General features: G+C 48.7%; 1 protein-coding gene and 1 pseudogene across 4 annotated transcripts; one reads left to right on the top strand and one right to left on the bottom strand.

Annotated features, from left to right (window-relative positions):
• Positions 1 to 106: 106 nt before the first annotated feature.
• Positions 107 to 22,193, bottom strand: Cars2 (cysteinyl-tRNA synthetase 2, mitochondrial). 4 transcript variants are annotated; one of them, XM_027387865.2, is made up of 15 exons: positions 21,882 to 22,193; positions 21,632 to 21,682; positions 19,883 to 20,000; positions 14,810 to 14,911; positions 14,214 to 14,319; positions 13,082 to 13,165; positions 9,487 to 9,616; positions 8,693 to 8,826; positions 6,309 to 6,376; positions 4,914 to 4,980; positions 4,386 to 4,524; positions 3,724 to 3,847; positions 2,435 to 2,533; positions 587 to 793; positions 107 to 307 (listed from the first exon to the last, which is right to left on the bottom strand). In XM_027387865.2, the coding sequence occupies exons 1-15, from the start codon at positions 22,058 to 22,060 to the stop codon at positions 236 to 238; spliced, it is 1,680 nt and encodes a 559-aa protein (XP_027243666.1). In that variant the 5' UTR covers positions 22,061 to 22,193; the 3' UTR covers positions 107 to 235. The 4 variants fall into 4 exon arrangements, with proteins under 4 accessions (XP_027243666.1, XP_027243668.1, XP_035309373.1 ...); XM_027387867.2 differs by having other exon boundaries at positions 14,810 to 14,881; positions 21,882 to 22,136; XM_035453482.1 differs by lacking the exon at positions 21,882 to 22,193 and adding an exon at positions 21,778 to 21,801.
• Positions 15,883 to 16,323, top strand: LOC118239742 (annotated as a pseudogene).
• Positions 22,194 to 22,843: the final 650 nt, after the last annotated feature.

The raw sequence follows: 22,843 nt of genomic DNA, 5'->3' as shown, positions 1-22,843 counted from the left end.
AATGTCTCCTGAACAGCTGATATGAATTTACTGAAGGGATGTTGAGAATGTAGCCATCATGGTACTGCCAGAGTAACTAACTGTCCAGGCACTTTTGAGCATACACTAATGGACAACACAGGCTCACTTTATTGATGGCTAAACAGCCACAATTGGCAACTTTAATATAAAGTTTTTGTCACAAAAGAACAGGTGTCATGGTGTGGTAGCACGTGGAACCACAGCTGCCTAATCCTCAACTTGCAGGTTTCTGGTGTTTTGTCCTTGGATCCAGCAGTTCCCATGTGGAGGTTGTACTGCCTCTGTCCTGCAGGAGAAGGCTCTGAATAGGCGACACAGCCTCTCACTCAAGGTGACAAGTCAGAAAGTGAAGTCGGAGGCAGCAGTGGGATTCCAGAGGGGGGATAATACCGCAGGCCAGCTCCTTACCCACATGGTGGAATTTGGTGCTTCTTCCAATCTACACACCCTCCCTCTCATATCCCTCCACATCTGCCACCTCCCAGAAACTGGATGACTGGCCACTGTCTGTCCCTTTACTGTCTCTTGTGACACTGGTGTCCCCTGTGTTTGCAGTATTGCTAACCTTAACATTGATGCCGTGGGTGGCGAGGTCCTGGCGCAATGCATCACATGCCTCTAGCAAGGGCTGCCTCTCCTGGAGCTGCTGTCTCCGGGTCTCCCCAGTAGCCCCAGGTGTGGCCAGTGCATACTGGCGGACCTTCAGCCTGAAGCGCACGAGTTCATCTACCACAGAGTGCAGAGTTGCTGTGCCGCTGTCTCCTGAAACACACTGAGCCTTATTTAAATGAGATGCTGTTAAATGAGTATGCCATGCAAGGCAGGGTCTCCATCCATGGCCTGGGAGACCACACTCAGCCAGGTTCTGAGCTGAGACCTGCTCGGTCCATGTCCTTATCAGTTTCCTAATGCTGGCACTTTCTATGGAATCTTGGGGGTGGATGAGGCTAGCCAGCACCAGGACTGGCTATGAGAAAGACCTCATGCTTTTACTGGCTCAGTCTAAGATGTAACACCTACTTTGGTCCCATCTAGGCCTCAGCAACAACTTTAGGATGTAACAAGTATCAGCAGAATCCTGTCACCTCAGGAAAGTCTAGCAGCCTAAGCCTTAAGTATGAATGAAGACAGACCTTTTTGCCGTAGCCAGGCATGTAAGCAAATGTAGATGTCAAGTAGCCCACCCTGTGTGATTGTGTGCACATACTGAGCTCCCACGAAGTGATCTGTCCAGCTGTGCAAACACTGGCTAAGGGGCCCAAAGGCTGATCCCCTGTTAGAGCAAAAGGCAGAGTTGTCTGGAAGCCTTGGCAGGACTACCACTACTGGAGAGTAACAGAAGTGTGGCCTGGCTGCAGCCCAGGCTTTCGGTGCTGACACAAGACGAGTACATGTAGAATGCTTTGGGGGAATGGCTCTGAACCCTTGCCTTGTCCTTCCAGTATAGCCTTAAGCTGGCAGATACAGCAGAGTGAAGTGAGTGAGGAGGAAAGCACCCACAGTGATGTCTGTACATGGGGCCACCTACAGAGAAGAGCTGACCTGTGTGTGCAGCTCCTGGGGGTGCACTGCGAAAACAGGGTACACTGGGGCTGAGTGGACAGTGACCCTTGGCTCAGGATCCACAGACAGGCGCAGTAGCCAATTAAGATGTAATCATGTATACTTGGGTGCACACACACCTCACCTCCATGCACTGAGACCTGCATGGAAATACTACAGTGACATCCGGAGAGGATGACGGGACACATCTAGGGAACATGCCTGCCTCATAAGCCATGTACTTAACTGAACTGGAACTGAGTAGAGAGGACTTGGGTATTCTTTGTGGACCAGGCTGGATTCATAGGACCAAGATACCTCCTCACTTAGAAGGGAGGGGACGATTGTGGAAGGACCTGGTGGCTTTGTCCTGTCTATTTGGTACAGCTGAACATCATAGGAAGAGACAACCTGGCATTCCTTGAGGGACAGAGGGACACTACACTCAGACAGGATCTCCCACATAGCTGGCTTACATCAAGGAAGGTCTGAGAAGGCACAATCATCCCAGCAACTGGACCTGTGTTGCAAAGGGACCCACTGAGCAGGTGGGGAAGCCAGAGGGCCTCCTGCAGCCAGAGAGATACCAAGGGTAGGGAACGAGGGACCCACTCATGCCCACTGCCATCTCATATGGCTCAGGGGAAAATGTCCTCCCCTGCACCTGGGGTATCAGAACAACTGGTAGAATGGAGGCTGACTGCTGCTGTGCTGCAAGCTGGTCAGTGGTGGACTATCAGCTAACAGATACTGTGAGCCTCCAGTGTACAAGCCAGGGACTAGTCACCCTTCCATGAACACTTCCAAAGGAGACTGGCCAGTGTGCAATACATGGGCAGTTTCAGAACAAATTTGAAAGAGATGGATATACCTGTCGATTTGCCAGAGAAATCCCAACAGTCTCAAAAAACTGCTCAACGTAGGAGATGATGGCACCAAACACAGTGGGACTTCTTGGGCCACCAGCTTCCTGCAAGAAGACGGATGTGGGGTCAGTGTTTCTGCTTTGGCTTCCGTGGGCTCTTTCACACCATGGCAGTACCTCGCACATCCAGGTCTTGTGGGTTAAGCACGGCCATGGGTACAGTGCCTGGGGCACAGTAGAGGGAAGGTCATGGGAACTGTGGCCTCAGATTTGGAGTAGAAAACAAGGGAATCCTGGAAAGTGTGGTGTTTGTCGACTAACTCAGAGACCCGTATGAGCCAAACCTCATTCTTGGAATGGCAGGTGCCAGCCTGGTCCCTAATCAGCTTGTATTCTTCCCCCTAGAAGAGCCCCCAGAGGTGGCCAGATGGTGTGGGATTCACAGGAAGTGATTCCTGGAAGTGAAGAGAAGGCTGAGGGCAGGCTTCAAGAACTCCGGGAGCACCCACAGCCAGCTTCCCTGAGTATGGTTGGTGTGGCCCACTGGTTGCCTTCATTGTGTGTAATGTCAGCCTGAACACCCTGGGACTGAATGCTCAGCCCCTTGGTGACCATGCAGGGGACTAAGAAGAAAGGTACTATGGCTGTGTGGTGCCTTGTAGCATTCTTCATAGACATGGAGCCCCTAGTCACTTGTCAAGACACACTGCCCACCTCTGGTGCCGACAGTGCCACTCAAGAATTCAAAACTACATGGCCACCTGATGCCATCCCCCACAATGCTGGATCCCCCTGGACCAGCTTCAGCAGGTGGCCTGAGATCCATCTGGGTGGCACCTGAGTCCGGGTCCCAGCACAGCTTCCCACTGTTTGGAAGTTTTCCATATAGAGAGGGGAGGTGATGGGCCCTGGGAATTGAACTCAGGACCTTGTATGTATTAGGCACACACTTCACCATTGAGTTACATATCTAGTCAGACTTCCTGTTTCAACAAACACACCAGGAAGGCCTCTCAACACTCACAGTGGCAGCCATGTGACACAACCATCTGCAAATTAGGAGTATAGAGCTGATGCATCTTCTGCCCGTGGTCTGTGTTTACTACTGAATGAGGGGACCCAAATGTGTAGCAAGTTGAGCCTGTGAAGTCTCACAGGAGGGAGGGCTTACTGGGAGCTGCCCCGAGGCTGCCAGCTTTGAGAGAAGTCTAGATGGTTAATGGAGTCAGTGCCCATTCTTTCCCTAGGACTAGCCCCCACTCCACCCCCCACATCTGTAGCATTCTTCAAGTTACCTTCGAGACTGCTCTAAGCTCTCTGTTCCCATGGTGCACAAGGTCCAGGAGGGCATTCACTGCCCTCGGCGTGTCAAAGTCATTGGCTAGCGCAGCCCTCACAGCCTTCTTGGTGCTGGCCAGCCTGGAGTGAGAGATACGGGCATCAACTATGATGATGAGGCAGGTAAGGGGCTCTCCAGCAGCCCTCTTTTGCGCTAGGCTGGCCTGTCAACCAACCCTAAATACACAAACATCCCAAGAAGTAAAAATATTTTAACTCGGAGATCCTTCCTGGGTCACATTCACTGTTTTGTAACAGAATCTGCGTCACCACCTTAGCCAAATAAAAAAATTGTGAAGAGAACCTACCCACTTGTTGAGAGCACAGCGTCCACTTGAGTGACTGTGTAATAAACAGTCAACTATACATGTGACAGTGGCTTTGTTGTAATAGTCAACTATATATGTGACAGCCCCTTCCTACCAAGTGTGGTGAGTGTGAGCCACTGGAACACGATGCCCAACTCTAGATGAACACAGTCTGTGCAGGGCTCAGGGGTGGAAGAAGTGGGAATGACTAGATGCCAACTCCTGAGGGGCTGACAGCCAGCAGGAGGGGAGGTGGCCTCATCCAGGTACTCCTGGTGGCCTCTGTGACAACAAGTAGGTAAGCTGCTCACCTCTCCCACAGCACATCTTCCGCAACAGGGCCACAAGTCAGCTGCCCTTTTACATAGGCTCGTGCATCCTCCACAAATGAGGTCAGCCCCAGCAGGAGGTGCTTAGCTTCCAACAAGGTACTGTCACTGTATTCAATGGCTGCCGAGAAAGAGACTGTCACTGAAGAAATGCCCAGGGTGCCCTGAAGCACACATGACACCTGAGAAACCAGCAGAAGACTTTGCTGTGGTCAAAGGACTACCTGGGCATATAGTTTCACAGGAATCACTGAACAGGTTCCAGTGAAAGCTGTCCTGGAACTTTCTGGGCAACAGGGCCTACTTCAGTGATATGTGCCTACATGGGCAGACAGGATAGTGGACTCTGGGGAGAGGAGCCTTGCCTTGGGCACTGAGCTTGTTTCCCATTGAAGTTCCCTCCAGGCTCACTTCTCCAGTAAACCTGGGGCAAGCCAGCAACCACACTGCTTGGATGGACTTAACACAGGCCCGCCTTCTGCCTCCCCAGGCATGTGAGAGACAGCTCACCTGACCTATAGCTGGTGCGCATGCAGAAAAGCCGGAAGACATCAGGGGAGAAAGTCTGCAGGAAGTCCTAGAAACAGAAGAAGGCAGCTGTCACTCAGGATTTAGCACTGGGTGTGGTGATGCAGGGGAAGTACAGACAGTATGAAATGGAGGGTGTTCACCAAAGCCTTCTTGTGACCAACCCTCACCATGAGTGATCCCCAGCAGCTTCTCCATCATTCATCACATTCCATGGTCATTTGCATTCCTGTGGGAGGGCTGACAGGAATACTCGATCCTCCTATGGACAGGGCTCTGGGAAACAAGTTCTACCATTGGAGCCCCATACCTGACATTGGCATGAGATAGGGAACTGGCTGTTAGCAGAGGCCTAAGGACTGACAGGGACAGTGTGCACAACGGGAAGAGAGGCCACATTTGCACCTGGCCTCCCTGGAGGAGAAGAGTACAATGACAGCTCAGTTGAGGTCAAAACAAGCTGACATCCAAGCTCAGGGTTGGACTGAGATGAGGGTCAAAGGCCCTGCCCAGGCCATATGATGATGCTGTTCCCTGACCACAGACGATGCTGGTCCTCCCTGAAGACCAGCTTTCATATTACCTGAAGGTACAATCAAGCTCCCAAGGGAGAGAAGCAACCAATGGTGCTAGCCAGCTGATGCCCGTGAACCACTAACCCTAAGAGTGCAATAATGACACCCATACCTTGGAGGTAACCAACAACTCTTCTGAATTGGACTTAGGCCCACTTGGTACCAGAAACCTAGCCAACTACCTAGGGCTAGTGATGTCATGGATCTTGAAGAGGAACTTACAGCCACGTCTTTACTAAACCAGCACAATCCCTAACTACATTCTAAATATTTGTCCTTATGCCACAGATAAGTATAATTCCCATCCCCAATGAGGAAACTTCTCTTTCAGTGGACAGAGACTATAAGAGAAGGAGCCCAGTCTCAACTCATCCGTCTATAACATAACTCCTGCACCCAAGGCTCAGGAATCACTGTAGATCCAATGGACTCTTCTGGCCTCCACAGGCACCAAGCATGCATACACAGACACACACAGGCAAAACATTCGTACACACAAAATGAAAATAAACATCTTTTAAAAATTTACAAAAAGAGAGAGGAAAAAAGGAAGAGATGCAATTTTGGGGGGGTGGGGAGTAAAGGCAGGTCGATGGCAGAAGCAGTGGAAAGAAGAACAGCAGGCCTGAAGGAGATGCAGGGACCTTTAGACAAGGAAGAGTGGCTCCCTGGAGTGGCCCACATAGAACTGGGACAGACTGTGAGTCTAATGTTGTGGTTTTTGTCCCACAGAGGCCCCCAAGCCACGTTAGCAGTCATCAGCCACTGCACTCGCAGAGGAGAGCACACAGCCTAACATTACCTTAATGGTGATGTAGTTTTTTAGGGATTTGGACATTTTTTCTTCTTTGCCTTTCACATGCAAATGCCCTGAAACAAAGAGAAAAAAGCATTCCCTTTGAGTTAGGTGACGAGACCCCCCCTACAGTTACAGCCTCTTCCAAGCAGCCCTGAGCCCCACCATAGCTAGGCCTTGTCACCCTGAGTTGGGCAGACCCCTGTACAGTTAGCAGGACACCAGAGTGGAGTTCAGCTGGGCCCATGGAGCCATGAGGCTTGTGTCCCCCAGGATCTAGGGCAGTAACCCACACTACAGGAAGGTGCACCTGCAATGTTTGCTGTGTGCAGCCCTCCAAGACAAGACTGCACCATGATGGTACAATAACAGGCATACTCAGCCCCCAGTGGGATGGACAGCACAGCCTCCTCACCCATCCGTTCCTGTCCTATTTGGAAACTGGCAGGTCACCTGTCACTGGTCATCCAGGTTTGGGGTGTGGCTATCAGTTTTTCTGCTACAGCTGTCTTCCCACAGGCACATGAAAACCAAACCCACTCAGGGAACTTCTAACCTGGGGTGTGACTCAACAAGGCTCGTCTCCGGAGGAGGGTCTTGCTGTCCCAGATAGATTTTCCCTCTTTTTCAAACGCACCTTCACACAGAGGGTGCTGCAAGACTGATTTTCCCAGGAACTTATTAAAATGTGTCCTCTCCAATGAAATGTGTCCTCTCCCAGTGAGTCACTAGCTCTATATACATTACACACAGTATTGACAGTAGATGGAAGATGAAATGCACTGGATATCTAGCACACAGGGTGGTGGGCATGTACCAGGTCAGCAACCTCTCTGTGGACTTCTTGGTGATGTAAGCAGCATCACCAGTGTCATCCTACAGGGCACCACAACGTCCAGACTCTAGGACTTAATGGAACTGCATTTGCACATGTGCCATGTTGTAGACGCCTATGTCTGGTACCCCCTAACCCCACCGCTGCCAAACCTTCATCACCATGACACCACCAATTTCAGAGTTGGCTCAGTCCCACCTCTGACCTGCTTCTGGGCACCATGGCCACTGCCAATCACTGGGTTCTTTGGGTTTTATTGTTATTGTTGGAGTGGATTGGTTTTTTGAGACAAGTCTCTCTATGTATTCCTGGCTGCTCTAGAACTCACTATGTAAACTAAGTTGGTCTCAAACTCACAGAGATAGCCTGCCTCTGCCCTCCTACAGTGCTTGACCTGAGAATTTTCCCCAGCAGTTGCTATGCTAACCTCTGAGGGAGAAGAATCATTAACTGCATCCCCCAGCAGTGAACTCTACATGCTACAATACAACCTGCCAGGCAAGATGTGCCCACTGGTGCAATGGTGGCAATATTTTAGGAAAATATTTCTTATATTCAAAGACAATGGAACTTTTACTGGACCTCACAACCAAGTTAATAATTCACCCCAAGGTCACTTAAAACAGCCTGAAATCCTACTGTGTACCTAGACTGTTTGTTTAACCTACTTTTAAGAGAACAATATAAAAACCAACCAAATAATTCAAGAGGAAGTACTGGGTTTTCTTCCCTTCGTTGTAGCATTGATGCATTTTGGTGCCTCTGAGATTCTCTTCGATGTACTTAACCAACATAACTTAGCCAACATAGTAACGGAGCACTTTCTGACTAAGTCTGAGGCCTGCTCCACAGGAGGGAATTTGTGCCTGGTGCTGTAACCAGAACAAAAGCCAGTGGCTCAGGAGTCACAGGCCTCAGCAGGGTGCCTACTATTATTGTTTGGCTAAGCAACACCGCATCAAAACGCCTTCTAAATAGTTAAGTTTATACATACAGTCTACCCTGTTCTCAGCTGTGGCTAGAGGAGCTTCTTGCTGCAGTGGGCAGCAGTCAACTCAGCCAAAGTGCTAGGGGTAAGTGGCAGTGAATACCCAGCCCTAATGGGAGATCTAGACCCTCCAGGCTCAAGGAACATCTCAGATTTAAAAAAAAAAAAAAAAAAAACTAGAAACAATCTAAGAGGCAGCAGACAGGGTTGGGTACTGTGAAATGTCTTCTAGATAGAATGTGGCTGTTGCGCTCATGAGCTTGCTGCAGCCATGGTTACCAACACAAGACTGACACAAGACAAAGCCAACAAGATCAGTCAAAACTAATTGGACTCAGAGAGTTACCAAAAGAAAAAAGGCAGTGGTAGGCTGCAGTGTGGACATGATCAGTATGGTAGAGATACATTGTATTTATACATGAAATTGGCAAAGAATACAGAAAAGATACACTACAAAAACCCAAACAATGATTTCAGCCAAGCCCACCTACCTCCCTGACAGCAGATCTATTTCCAATAAGCAGAGCTGACAGAAGCAGAAAGAAGTTTGCCTCAAGCCAGGCTTACCAGAGTGTAGGAAGTAATTTCCCCATTGCTGACACTGGTGGAAGACTTCACTCTGTGCTATTTCGTTTTCATGATGTGGGAAGGCCAAGTCTATGCCACCTGTGTGGATGTCCAGTTGGCTTCCAAACACCTCGCTGCAGAACAGAGTGCAAGCATGTGTGAGCGGCCTCAGCATCAGGGTCCACACCTCACACACACTCCCAGAAGCACTCCTCACACCACAAAAACATGGTTCTCCCCACCTGCACTTGGATCTGCCAGGCTGACAGGGAGGGATGCAACTGTCGGAGCATCATCAGAACCCTAGGGAAACACAGGGTTGCCTGAGGACAGGGAGGGTAGTACAACTCTCCCAGCTTATGGAAGGGTTGTTCCTAAGACAGAGGTAGATTCTGCACTTTGGAGAGGTGGGCTGGCCAGGGCACATACATGTCCTCATAAAGGCTTTTCAGAGGTGCCATACCTAGCTAAGGTCCTCCCTGAAGTGGCCCTTGCACTTACATGCTCTAAGGCCTGAGCTATGTCCCATGGTCCCATGATCAGGGACCATGAGTACACCTGCTGCTGTGTGACAGGAGCCTGTTCTGCTAACAGGAGACTACACAAGAAGGCTGGGCACACCCTGGACTGGGCTAGGCATTCCTCCTCATGCCTCCCCCCATCCCTCCCACCTTTCCCCACCCCCGCCCAGCCAGTAGCTTCCCTCTAGCCTCCACACTGTTCTCTCCCTCAGCCAGGCCACCCTGTCACACCTGGCTTGAACACTTGAAGCCTGGGAACTGCTGGGACCTTACCTGGCCATGGCAGAGCACTCAATGTGCCAACCGGGCCGTCCGTCTCCCCATGGGGAGGTCCAGAACACCTCCTGAGGTTTGGCCGCCTTCCACAGGGCAAAGTCGCTGGCATGCCGCTTACCAGAGTCAGCTATTGGTGACAGAGGGTTGATGAGTGAGAAACCTCAGTGCGGCACTTGCCACCTGTGTGCCAGCCAGACGATGGCATGTCCCCTCTATGCAAACCTCATGCCTCTTCCCAGTGTGCTCTACTCTTCCCCAGTGGGGCAGCAGGACAAATGCCTCCATGTCAAAAGCAGAGCAGAGGCGTAATATCCAAAAATTCAGGTCTCAGAGGGCACAGCCGAGCCTGCAAACACCAGGGAACTCACTGCCAAGGGACCAGAGCCCAGTTCATGGTGAGTTCTGTTCAGCCATCTTTGAGTGACTGAGTTCCTGTGTGACATTTTTCACAGTGACAGCAATCCTACTGAGGGCAAAGGTGGCATATAGAGGGACATCAGGATAGAGGACAAGGAAAGTCGGGGAGGAAGAGCGAGCTGAGTTGTGTCAGTCCCCCAGGGACTATGCAGAGCTGTTGTGTTCAATAGACCTGCAAGGGTTCAGTAAGTCCCCCAGACAAACTCTGTCCCCTCTTAGATGCCACACAGTCATATTCAATTCACTGTTTCATGGTTGTCACTGGGTTTACTGTCCCTACTTACGTGGACAGAAATGAGGTTACTGGGTCAGTCTGGACCTCTGCCCTGCAATGCCATGTATGCACTGAGCACAGCACACGGTGGACCCACTGGGAATCACAGATGAATAAATAGGACTAACACAGGCATGGGAAGGCCAGAGTATCACAGGGGTTTGCAGCGCACTGATGTGGGCAAAACTGGCAGGAACCAACAGGAGTTCAGCAGGGCAGCAGAGACAATCAGGCTGGGCAAATGAGGATGGGGGGTGGTCTTCATAATAATGGCAGGGAAGACACGTGGGAAGAATGCAGGAGAAAATTTATAGATGACTTGGGATACTAGAGACAACCACAGTATTCAGGACCCATGTGTGGGCCGCGCTGACACTTGGGATGGTGAGGAGAGGAGGCAAGCACTGTCATAAGGGAGGGGTTGCTCCCAAACAGCCAGAGCTTGGCACGGGTGATACAATGCAAAAAACCCAGTGCCAGGGCCACCTCTCTTCACTAGGGTGACCACAGGACTTCTACCTAGAAGTCACCGAACATGACCCACTTCTGTGTCCCAATCCTGTTGAGTTACCAATACAATTCAAAATTGAAGAATGTGAAAACCCTTGCTCTCGTTGGGCGTTTGTGGCACACGCCTTTGATCCCAGCACTCAGGAGGCAGAGGCAGGTGGATCTCTGTGAGTTCGAGGCCAGCCTGGTATACAGAGTGAGTACCAGGATAGGCTCCAAAGCTACAGAGAGAAACCCTATCTCAAAAAACCAAAAAAGAAAAAGAAAAGAAAACCCTTGCTCTGAAATGACACAAGGGGCAGTGGAGCCTGTTGTGGAGCCAGAAGAGCCCAGTGCCTTTTTTGCTGGACATTAATCCCAATTTCAAACTTTTACTCACACTGCACTTGTGATTACGGCAGGGACTTCCACCAATGCTGCCCTGAGAGTACAGAGGGTTGGGGAGAGTTATCACTCCCTGCTGGGGACGCTGGCAACGTCTCACAAAACCAAACAGGTTTTCCATGTGACACAGCCATCATACTTCTTGGTGCTTACCGGAGATACTGAAAACATTCAGGTAAAATCCTGCATGTGGATACTCACAGCAGTCTTATCCCTAACTGCCCAAACATGAATGCAGTTAAGATAGACTTCAGTAAATGGATGGGTTAAGAAACTCAAGCACGCAGACACTGGGCACACAGACAACAGAGCATCCATTATTCAGTATTACTGAGAGCCGAGCTACCAAGCACCAAAGACCTACAGAGCTTCCAAGACCTAGCTGGGCATGGTAGGCATTCCTCTACCCCCAGTACTCAGGAGGCTAAAGCAAGAGGAGTTTCTGGAGATCAAGGCCACCTTGGGCTACATTGTATCAAGCAAGACTGTCTCCAAAAAGCAAACCACAAAAGTCTATAGCTAACAGAAATAAGCTGACCTGAAAGGCCTGAACTGAATGTGTACAATTTTGCAACATTCTGGAGAAACAGAGCTATGGGCAGTAAAAAGGTCTCCAGGGCTGAGGTAGCAGAGACAGGAGAAGCATGGAGCCCACATGGTCTCAGGATCGGAAACCACTTCATGTGACTGTGTCATGTGGCCTTCATCCAAACGTTTGTCCATACCAAGGGGTATGCTAACATGAACTACAGAGTAAGGTGACACAGGCACTGATGGCTCAGCCTGCTCTGGGGGATGATGGTGGTGGTGGGAGGGGCTGTGCAGGCGAAGAGGTCCAATGAGAATTATGTCCCTTCACTCTGTTGAACTGTGAACCCCAAGTAGCACTGAAAAAAACAAAGCCAGTGGAAATAAAATCAAAAGCATGGTCTGAAGTTCCAGGGCGCCCTCTGCTGTGTAGCAAGTTCCAGGTTAGCCTAAGCTACACGAGAACCTGTCCCTCAAACCAAATACAAAGCAACAAAACTAGCTTGCTTCTGCCAGAACTTGTAAGTCTCCCAAAGTCCTTTTTCTGGAAGGCACAACCCATGCCTGCCTCAAACCATATAGCCCCTGGGTTCGAGGATCCCAGAATGCTCCACTGTGAATGGCCACAACAGGAGGCTACTGACTGGGTAAAAGATCATTTCTGAGAGCCAAGTAAACAAGACTATTAAAAATTAGATTTAGCCGGGCGTTGGTGGCACACGTCTTTAATCCCAGCACTCAGGAGGCAGAGGCAGGGGGATCTCTGTGAGTTCGAGGCCAGCCTGGTCTCTAGAGCAAATGCCAGGATAGGCTCCAAAGCTACACAGAGAAACCCTGTCTCGAAAAACCAAAAAAAAAAAAAAAAAAAAAATTAGATTTAAGCTACGGACAGTGATACACACCTTTAATCCCAGTACTTGACTTTACTCTGAGTTCTGAAGCCAGCCTAATCTACATAGCAAGTTCCTGGACTACAGAATGAAACTCTGTCTCAAAAAATAAGTTAAAAAAAAATTAAATTAGATTAGTGTGGAATGTGTTATTCACAAGTCACAGACACTCAAAGTTGGACTAAGCCTGTAAATTAATTACCAATCTGTAAGAAGCACATGGCATAGAGAGAAAGCCGTGTAACACAACCAGCAAATCCCACTGAGCAAACATTCTTAAGAATGGCAGGAGATGTGGGGGAGGAATAAAGGAGAAACTTTATAGAAGACCTGAGAATACAAAGCAGCCAGGGACCCACATGGGACACACTATGCATGCATGCTGTCCCATGCAGAGAAAATTCCAGCAGGAGAGGGAGCAGATAGCACGGCTAGGTGCAGAGCAGGACAGAGGCACAGGATACTGGACTTGCATTCAAACTGTCTTCTGCTAGCTTCGTCTATTCATTCATAGAAGGGCTAACGACCCCCCAAAGTCAGAACCCCACACTCAAAGGCTGAGGCCCCCAGAACATCCATCGTCACCCACCTGGCTCTACAGGTGCACTGGGAACCACATTGATGAGCTTGCCATACTTGTCCCCTCGAGCTTGCAGATCGAAGTAGACACTGCCTGTTTAACATAGACAGTTATGAATTCAGCACTTCCCATGTGAGGCAGCCGCATCTGTGAAGCCTAACAACTAACAAGCAGCTACAGTTTCAGCACAGAAGACTGCACACACATGCATGCATATGCAACACACATCACCATACCATGCCACAACACACACACACTATTCTCTACCCAGGCATCTTCTACACCAACAATGCCTGCACATTGCATGCACACACACACACACACACACACACACACACACACACACTCCAAACTGAAATAAGACCACAGTGAGCATCTGTACAGCTACCCCCAGACTCGACAGGGGGTCAGGACTAGCTTGTCTGTGTTCTGTGGTTGTAAGAAAAAGCTGAAGCAAAGACCTGAGGAGCTTGAGAGTGGCTTGGTAGTTAGACAGCTCCTGTAGGACCAAAAGCTCTTGCAAAGCCCCAGCACCCACACTAGGCAGCTCACAACGTGCTTTAACTCCAGCTCCAGCTCCCTGGCCTGTGTACTACACTCTTGTCTCAACCCCCTTGACACACACACATAGATACACAATTAAAAATGATAAAATAAAATCTGAAAAAAGGCACTAGGGAGGCAGAGGCAGGTGAATCTCTGTGAGTTTGAGACCAGCCTGGTCTACAAGAGCTAGCCCCAGGACAGCCTCCAAAGCCACAGAGAAAGAAACCCTGCCTCGGAAACCTCCCCAAAAAAAATTTGAAAAAAGAACAGATTGGTAGTTAGGAGTGCTTGCTGCTCTTGTAGAGGACCCACAGTGCCTAACACCCACACTGGGCAGCTCTCAATTGCCTGTAACTCCAGCCCCTAGGGATCTCACTCCCTCTTCTGGCCTCTATGCACAACAATACACCATATGCATGCACACATGTAAATACAAATCAAAAATTTAAAAATGAACTGGACAGATTTGCTCCGCACCACAGAAGCCCCACGTCCACACAGCCAGCAAAGTGTCAGCACACATCAGTCCTGGCATGACCTGGATCTCAGAACTCCACCAGGGTCCCCCAACCATTAGTTTTAACTTTCATGCTACCTGTTGCTGTGGAGTAAGCATGGCCATGAGCAATGATGCCTTCAATGAAAGCAATGATCTGCGGGATGTTCTCTGTTACTCTCAAGTACACCGTTGGCGGTAGAACCTGGAAATAGGCAGAGATGGTCACCATGGGTGATTTCCAAGCTCACAGGACCATGTGCGGGCTCAGCACAACACAGTGGCAGTCATACTGAGTCATGATGCCCCAGTGATCCAACTGGCTTTTCCTGTGTGGTTTCCCTACTGACTCTCAACAGACAAGACTGCTGGAGGGAAACAAGGAGCCAGGCAGACAGACCCCAGTGCCAGGAATGTGCCTGACTCTGATGGGAATATAAGATAAATCAGGGATGTTCTGGCAAGGGTGTAATCACTTCATCCCAACTCATACGCATGAGCTCCTTCAGACCCACAGGAGAGGTATCCAGCTCATCCTGACACCCGAACTGAGCCCATCCCAGGGTATAATGGGAAGGTATAGATTTAAGTCCTTTCCTTCAGTCTTAACAACCACAAGGCACTAGCACTGGACTGTGCTGGATTATGTGAGTCAGCTACCACTGTCCTTTACAGTCGGGCAAACCACAGCTTACCTTCAGGGCCGCCATGTCTTGTTTAAATTCTTCTTCAAAAAGGCTGGCAAGAGAAGCAGGTGACACGTTCATCTGCACAAGGTCAGACAACCACGTCAGCACCTGGAGCATGCAGACCCATCACAGCAGAGCAGGCCACTCCTGCAGACAGGTCGGTGATCATATGCCCCACTGGGACTCAGCCCCAAGAAGGCAACATTGATTTTAAGTGTTAAATCTACCTTAAAGTTCAGTAGTTAAAAGACTTGTGGCCCCTGTCTGATGGGCACAGAGAGAAGCTGGGTACCATGGGCCCTATCCTTCTGGGACAGAGAGAATCTGGGTACCATTTCTACCATATGATAAGAAACTAACTCTCCTCCCCTCTGCAAATGAGTGCAACAGCCATCTCCTCTACAGACCAAGACGTGAGTTTCCATCTCACCCATCGACTCACCTACTGCAGGAAGAAATGGTAAGAAATGCCTTAGAGAAGTATTTGAAGTAGCATGACACAGTACTCAGGGAACTGGTACTGTTGTCCTTAGGCTGGGGCTGTGCTGAGCTCCTGAGTGTGCAGGAGGGTGCCACAGCAGACCCTGAGTACCGGATTCTCGGAGGATGCTGGGACCCAGAAGCACAGTTCTTGTCAATAATCCCAGAACAGATCAGTGAGGGGCAATTGAGGCTCCGCCCCAGCTGAAGAGCTACTGGCAACTGATGGCTGCTGGAATAGGGGAAGCTGTTTTTCCACATGGCTGGGGGCATGCTCATAAAGCCGGCACTATCTAGTCCAATGGGTTATAAAAATAAATGAGAGAATATCAAAGGAGAAGAAGCACGTGCTCATGCACACACACACACACACACACACAAATGTATATATGAAATTGTCAAAAAATAAATTTTTAAAAAATTTAAAAGCAGGTTCCGGGTATTATTAGTGCACTGGGGAGGTTGAGGCAGGCAGAACTCTGTTGGGACTAGCCTAGTCTACATAGTGAGTTCCACCTCAACCAGGGCTACATAGTGAGACCCTGTTTCAAAACAAAACAAAAAAGTGGAACCAGGTAGCCAACGGCGTGTGGAGCATCATGCCTAAGTTTTATTGTGACTACTGTGACACGTATCTTACCCATGAGTCTCCACACACTGCAGTAGTCGGAAACACAAAGAGCATGTGAAAGACGACTACCAGAAATGGATGGAAGAGCAGGCCCAGAGCCTGAATGACAAAACAATGGCTGCGTTTCAACAAGGAAAGATCCCTCCAGCTCCATTCTCTGCTCCTCCTCCTGCCGGGGCCATGATCCCACCTCACCCCAGTCTCCCTGGTCCTCCTCACCCTGGCATGATGCCTGTACCCCACATGGGAGGCCCTCCCATGATGCCGATGATAGGTCCCCCTCCTGGGATGATGCCTGTGGGGCCTGATCCTGGAATGAGGCCACCCATGATGCCTGGGCCTCCAATGAGACCTCCTGCTAGCCCTGATGGTGCCCACTTGGCCTGGCATGACTCAGCCAGACAGATAAGAGCAGAAAGGCTCTATATCAGTTTTGTATTTCTTGTTTGGTTTCACCAGGAGATTACAGTGCTGAGCCTGACTGTTTTCTAGGTGCATGACAAGGCTTCCCCCTTCCTAACAGAGAACAGTTTTGGAGGGGAGAAGTGGGATTAAAAAAAGTGCAGTTCTCACTTATATTGTTAAAAATGAAAATAAAATGGTCAGCTGTTTTAGTTTTTAAAAAATGATGGAGGAAGTCCTTCTGTGTATGTTTGTCTTATTGGTTGATAAATAAAGTATTGTTGGCCAATAAGGAAGCAAGATAGGTAGGGCTAGGAGTCGAGGAGGATTCTGGGAAATGTAGTAAAGACACAGTCACCATGTGATCCCCAGGAAAACAGGATACAAAAGGCTGGCATCCTCCATAAGTCTTTATAAAATATATAGATTAATGGTTATAATTGATAATTAAGACTGAGCTAGCAAATAGAAATCCTAGTCATTGGCCAGCAGCATTGTAATTAATATAAGACTCTGTGTGTTATTTTGGGGGCCCTATTGTGGTGGTGGAACTCAGGCGACTGGCGGAAAAAGGTATCGTTACAAAAAACCAGCAGGCTTCATACACACCATGCACAAGAACCCACACTCTACTTGCACTCAGCAAGCACTTACGCAGCTCCTACCATGCTGGGTCATCCTTGACCTGCCCCAAGCATACCTCCCCACCCCATGAAACAATTCTCCTTTTTCATGAGATAAGAAATTTCTGCTCTGGGGCATCAAGAATCTCTCTCAAGTTTCTCAGTGGCACATGTGGAGCCTGTGGCTAAATCCTGCTCAGGGCTCTACAGCAGTAGTCACCCAAAATACAACCATGGAGGACTACCTCAGGGAGACAGTGGATGGTCCAGGAGCCTAGTGCCCTCTTCTTCACTAAGCCAGAATGCTCAGCAGGGCTGAAGACATGGAGTCAATGGTTCCCAGCAGTTATACTCCCTCTCCAGGGACAGTTGTAAGGCACAGAACACACTTTCAGACCTTGTCAACACACTACCTAAATGCCTTCAGCTGTAAGTTTTTATTTGTTTTTTGTTTTGTTTTGTTTTGTTTTTTGGTTTTGTTTTTAGAGATAGTGTTTCTGTGTAGTCCTTGCTGTCCTGGAACTCACTCTGTAGTCTAGACTGGCCTCGAACTCACAGAGACCTGCCTGCTTCTAACTCCCGAGTACTGGGGTTAAAGGCATGTGCCACCACACCCAGCTCATTTTTTTTTCCAATTTTTTCCTTTTTAAATTCTGAGTAAATTGGAGTACATCCCCACATGTCCAGATGCCCCAAACCTATTTTCTATTGACTTTTCTCCTACTCATTTGTAGCAAGTGTTTTTACATGTTGTGGTACTCTTTTTGCATGCATCTGTATCTATTTCTGTTGAGAGTCATTTTTATTTTGATCCTGATAGCTTTCATCTTTCATTGGTTCTCTTTATGGGTATGAATGTTTGACTTCTGTGTACCACATGCATGCAATGCCCAAAGAGGCCAGAAGAGGCTGTCAGCTACATGGAACTGAATTACAGATGGTCATGAGCAGCCATGTGGGTGCTCACTGGGAATTGAACATGGTCCTCTAGAGGGGCAGTCAGTGCTCTTAACCACTGAGCTATCTCTTCAGCTCCTCCTTTGCAGTTTTCAACAGTATGGTCGTTCACAGAACACTGAAAACTTGGTTTATATTTTCCAATCTTTTCAACTTCTGAGTCTTTCTACATAAATGGATTTGCACTTGGAAACATACTGAAAACCCTTCCCTAAGGAGGCCACAGAAACATCCTAGGATCTTTGCCAGGAATCTAGGGCTCCACTCCTCTTATATTTCATCTCTGATCTGCTTTAAGTTGGATATGAGGCATGACTCTAACTTGAGTTCATATTTTCTCCAGATGGCTACCCAACTGTCAACACTATCGACCGAATAATTCACCTCCCCCAACCCTACTGATCTGAAATGTCATCTTTTATCATAAACAAATTCCCATTTCTGGACTCTGTAGTAGGTTCCATCATCTGTTTAGTCATGTTCAGTACAACAGTGTCTAGTGCAGTCTTTCTCAGAAAGAGGGTAGAGCAGGGGCTGACAGAGAATGGGAGACAGAGACAGGAAGAGAAGGGAAGGAAGGAGGGGCAAAGGATACTCTAAGAAGGGCACAGACACCTTAATTCCCACCAAGCTGTCTGCCCTTGGATAATACATACAAGCTACCATATATCAGTCCTACACACACACACACACACACACACACAGTGCCACGTGACTTTTACCGGGGAGATGGAAGGAAACATAGAGCAGGTATGGACCACAGGAAGAATTCCATCTAAGTCAGTGGTAAGCCAGAAGGTTTATGGGGTTCCCAACAGAAGCATGGGTGACCCAAAGGCAACTAAGCAACAGTGAAGTCCAGCTGCACCAGCGACAAATCCCACTCAGTCTCAGGGTGGGAGGTGTCCAGCTGACCTCATGAGATGTGAGGGCCTCCTTCTTCCTCCGGGTAGTAGGAATGATCTTCTGAGGGTCCCATGCCAGGGTTACCGCAGCTGCTCTGATTCACAACAGTAATGCTTGTCTAGCCCAGATAAAGCAAGCATACATACAACATATATGCACACACACTCACACATATAGAATCACATGCATGTATTTATATGTGTGCGCATGAATATATAAACAAAGAATTATTTATAGCTTTTTAAATATGTCTAAACATCTAGTTGGCCTACTCCTTCCTTGATACTCTCTCTGTTCAAGGGAACTGCACTCTCAAAGTCAGACGGTTACACCTCATTCTCTAGTGGCTGGTCACATGACACAGTGGGACACTCACCTTAACACAAACTACACAGGGCAAGTGACAAAAACACTAGTGTTACTATTCCAGGTCATTTCTCAGCTCTGTCTTATCATGTGAGTCACTGCAAGTTAGCCAGCTTCTCCTTCGCAGGGAGCCACTGCGCCAGGCCTTTGGCACTGACTGAACCCCTGGCCTTCAGCACATTCCACCATCTTCCCAGGAAGCCAGACATGCAAGCTTAGTGCCCTGAATCAGAAGAGTGACTCTGGCTTGAATCCTGAGACGCCAAGTAGGATTTCTTACAAAATAGCACAGCATGAACCAGGTGGTGGTAGCACACACCTTTAATCCCAGCACTCAGGAGGTAGAGGCAGGAGAATCTCTGTGAGTTCAAGACCAGCCTGGTCTACAGATGGAGTTACAGGACAGCCAAGGTTACACAAAGAAACCCTGTCTCTAAAAAAAGAAAAGGGGGGAAGGAGGGAAGATGGCTCAGAGGTTAAGAGCACTAACTTCTCTTTCAGAGGACCAGTGTTCAATTTCCAGCACCCACATGGAAGCTAACAACTGTCTGTAACTCTGTCTGACACCCTTGCACAGACATACAACACACATGCAGGCAAAACACCAATGTAAGCAAAATAAATAAATAAACTGGAAAAAAAAGAAAGAAGTACTTGAAAAGGCCTGCCACTCAGCCACCTGGTTGCCAATCGACCAGAGGCTGCCACTCTCACCTCATTAGCTCTTCTGATTATTTTATCATCCACATCGGTAATGCTCATCGCCATGACCACATTGCATCCAAACACCTTGGTCAGGATCCTTCGGATAATATCAAATCTAACATATGAGCTGAAAGAAGAAAAAATTATTTGATTGTCTTCAACGCAGAATCAACATTGCTATTCTATTTTTAACTTAAAATCATTTCATTTTTGATTAACTTGCTTTATCTCGTGTACATGTGTTTTGCCTACCATGTATGTATGTGTACCATATGTTTACTTGGTACCTAAAGAGGTCAAAAGAGGGTATCAGAGTCCCTGAAATTAGAGATACAAGTGGTTGTGAGTCACCATGGGGGGATGGGAACTGAACCTAGGTTCTCTACAAACCATAAGTACTTCTAATCAATAAGTCATCTCTCCAGCCCCCAATTTTATTTATTATTCCTGGGTGTGTATGTGGTGTGTGTGTGTGTGTGTGTGAGCACATGTTCCAGTACACAAAGTGAATGTGCACACACTACAGTGGCATACATATGGACAGAGGTCAGAGGAAAGTTTGTGGGACTCAACGCTCTCCTTTCACCATGTGAGTCCTGGGGATCACACTCAGGTTGTCTGGCTTGTACAGGAGGTGCTTTTACCCAGTGCACCATCTTTGCCCCATCATTGTTATTCTTGAAAAGGAACATGTTATAATTTAACACACCACTGTGTAGCTTCCAGACTGTGTACTGCAGTTGATTGGTTCATAGGGAAGTAATCCAAGTGCTTTTTTACAAACTGGGTCCCACCTAGAGGCCCAGAAGGGTCCTTTAAGAAGTAACCAAAGCAATCCCATTGATTCCAGGATAAGGTACTGTTGTTCTTAAGATTAGAGCTGTTGTTGAGTGATCTATCTATCTAAAAGTGCAAAAACTCCTATAATACAACATCAACAAAAAGTCAAGTGACAAGGGCTTTTTACCAGTTTTGCTCATGTTCTAGAACTGGGAATTTCCATATTATCCCAGTGCAGGGAGACAGACAGGCAGATCCCCGGAGCTCACAGGCCAGCTAGCTTGGCCTACTTGTGGGGTTCCAAGCCACTGAGAGATCCTGTCTCAAAACAGACAGGGAACAGCACCTGACGATGACATCTAAGGATGTCCTCTGCCCTTCACACTTGTGTCTAATTTAGGTCTAAAAATACCCAAGTAAAAATGTGCAAGACAGCAAACAAGATACTAGGAAATGGGGAATGTCAACAAATGCAAAAAGGAACTTCATCCCAGCTCAAGTGTGGCACTACAGAGTCACCACTGTCTATCCCAGTGGAGGACATACAAGTCACATGGAATGCTGAGTTAAACAGCACTTCATTTGTACTATTTCCTGAAACTACCATGAAGATTCCAAACACTGAGCTGTTGTCATTTCTGTGTCCAGTCCAAGACTCCAGCAACAAAGTGACCTGTTCCAGGCCAGGCAATGACATCCCTGAACCAACCTTAGAAACATCTAATTCACAAACGAGTAACTCTCCATTCCTCCACACCCAACACTCTGAATGTCCAGACCTGAGCCAAGAGTATACGACTCAGAACAGCTCAAACACCAAAAAAAGACTGGACATTCTGAGGTTCTGCATTCTGCAATTGCCAGAATGCAGTCATTACTCAGTTTACTTAATAGATTAAAACACAAGCTAACAATTTACCCTTTCCATAATAAATGGCCCTCTGACTTTGTCACAAAGTTCAAATCCAGGAAACTCACCAAGCATGGCCAAGGTGTGCATGGTCGTACACGGTCGGTCCACAGCTATACCTGGGAACATATTAAGACTCACCACGTGAGCTGTCAGGAAAAAAACAAAAAACCAAACAAAAAACAGAGCCCTAAGCCCTCGATAACAAACTCACTGTGTTTAGGTGACCGCTCTGGGACCACACCTGCCGGTTTCTGGGCTGACTTGCCCCTGAAGACCCTCACGCCCCGCCCCGCCCTGCCCTGCCCGCGCACGCACCAGGAGACCGCGTCCGTGCGGGCCACGATCAGCGGCTCCTTCCTGCCGGTGAGGCTGTTGTGCACCTGCACGCCAGTGTCCTGGCCTTGTGGCCTCTGCCATGCTCGCCCCCGCCGCCCTAGACCCAGCGCGTCCCGGAGCAGCCGAGCTCCCGGCCCAGGCCCGCGCGCCCGTAGCATGTCGAGGGCAGATCCAGAGACTAGGCAGAAAGCAAAACTCCGCAGGCCAGGCCCCGCCCACGGAGGCCAAGCACCGCCCAAAGACCCAGAAACCACGCCCGTGTCTCCACAAGGCTCCGCCCTCTTCCGGAAGAGAACACTCTGGAGTCTGGCGGTGAACCCAGCCATGTGTGGCAGCAGAGTGGCGTGATGGCTGCAGAAACAGGGCCCCTGGGTCCTTCCCCTTTTTAGCGCAGGTCGCTCAGCCCATCCTTGTGGGTAGATTGGTCCCGGTGTGCATCGTTGTGTCTGCTGCTGGAACCAAGCATGCACCTCAATAATGTGTACCCAAGCGTGCACAAGACATGTATCTCAACCCGATACTACAACACACTGCCTATTCCAGAAACACTATGCACGTCAGCGTGCACTCATCGTGTCTGCATTCAAAAATCACCAATGTGTGCCCTAACACACACTGTACCCCAACATATTCACATCATGTCTACAAGTTTGCACCTTGCCACACTTGGCACATGTAGACCAACACTGCATCCCCAAACAGATATGTCTGCACTCCAGTACACACAGTATTTGTGTGCTTCACACTGTCCTGTGTATTTCAGATGAAAGAACAAGCCAGGAAATGACACTTTGCTCAAGCATGTGTGACTGGAAATGTCTGCTGGAGAGATAGCTGATCTTCCAGAGGACCCAGGTTTGAGACCCAGAAATTCCAGTTCCAGAGGGCCCAATGCCTCTTCTGGACTCAGCAGGCAATGCACACACACAGTCCACAGACAG

This window comes from Cricetulus griseus (assembly GCF_003668045.3).
Source record: "Cricetulus griseus strain 17A/GY chromosome 1 unlocalized genomic scaffold, alternate assembly CriGri-PICRH-1.0 chr1_1, whole genome shotgun sequence".
NCBI classification, from domain to species: Eukaryota; Metazoa; Chordata; class Mammalia; order Rodentia; family Cricetidae; genus Cricetulus; species Cricetulus griseus.
Note: the sequence above shows the minus strand (reverse complement) of the source record. Positions and strands in the feature narration are given on the sequence as shown.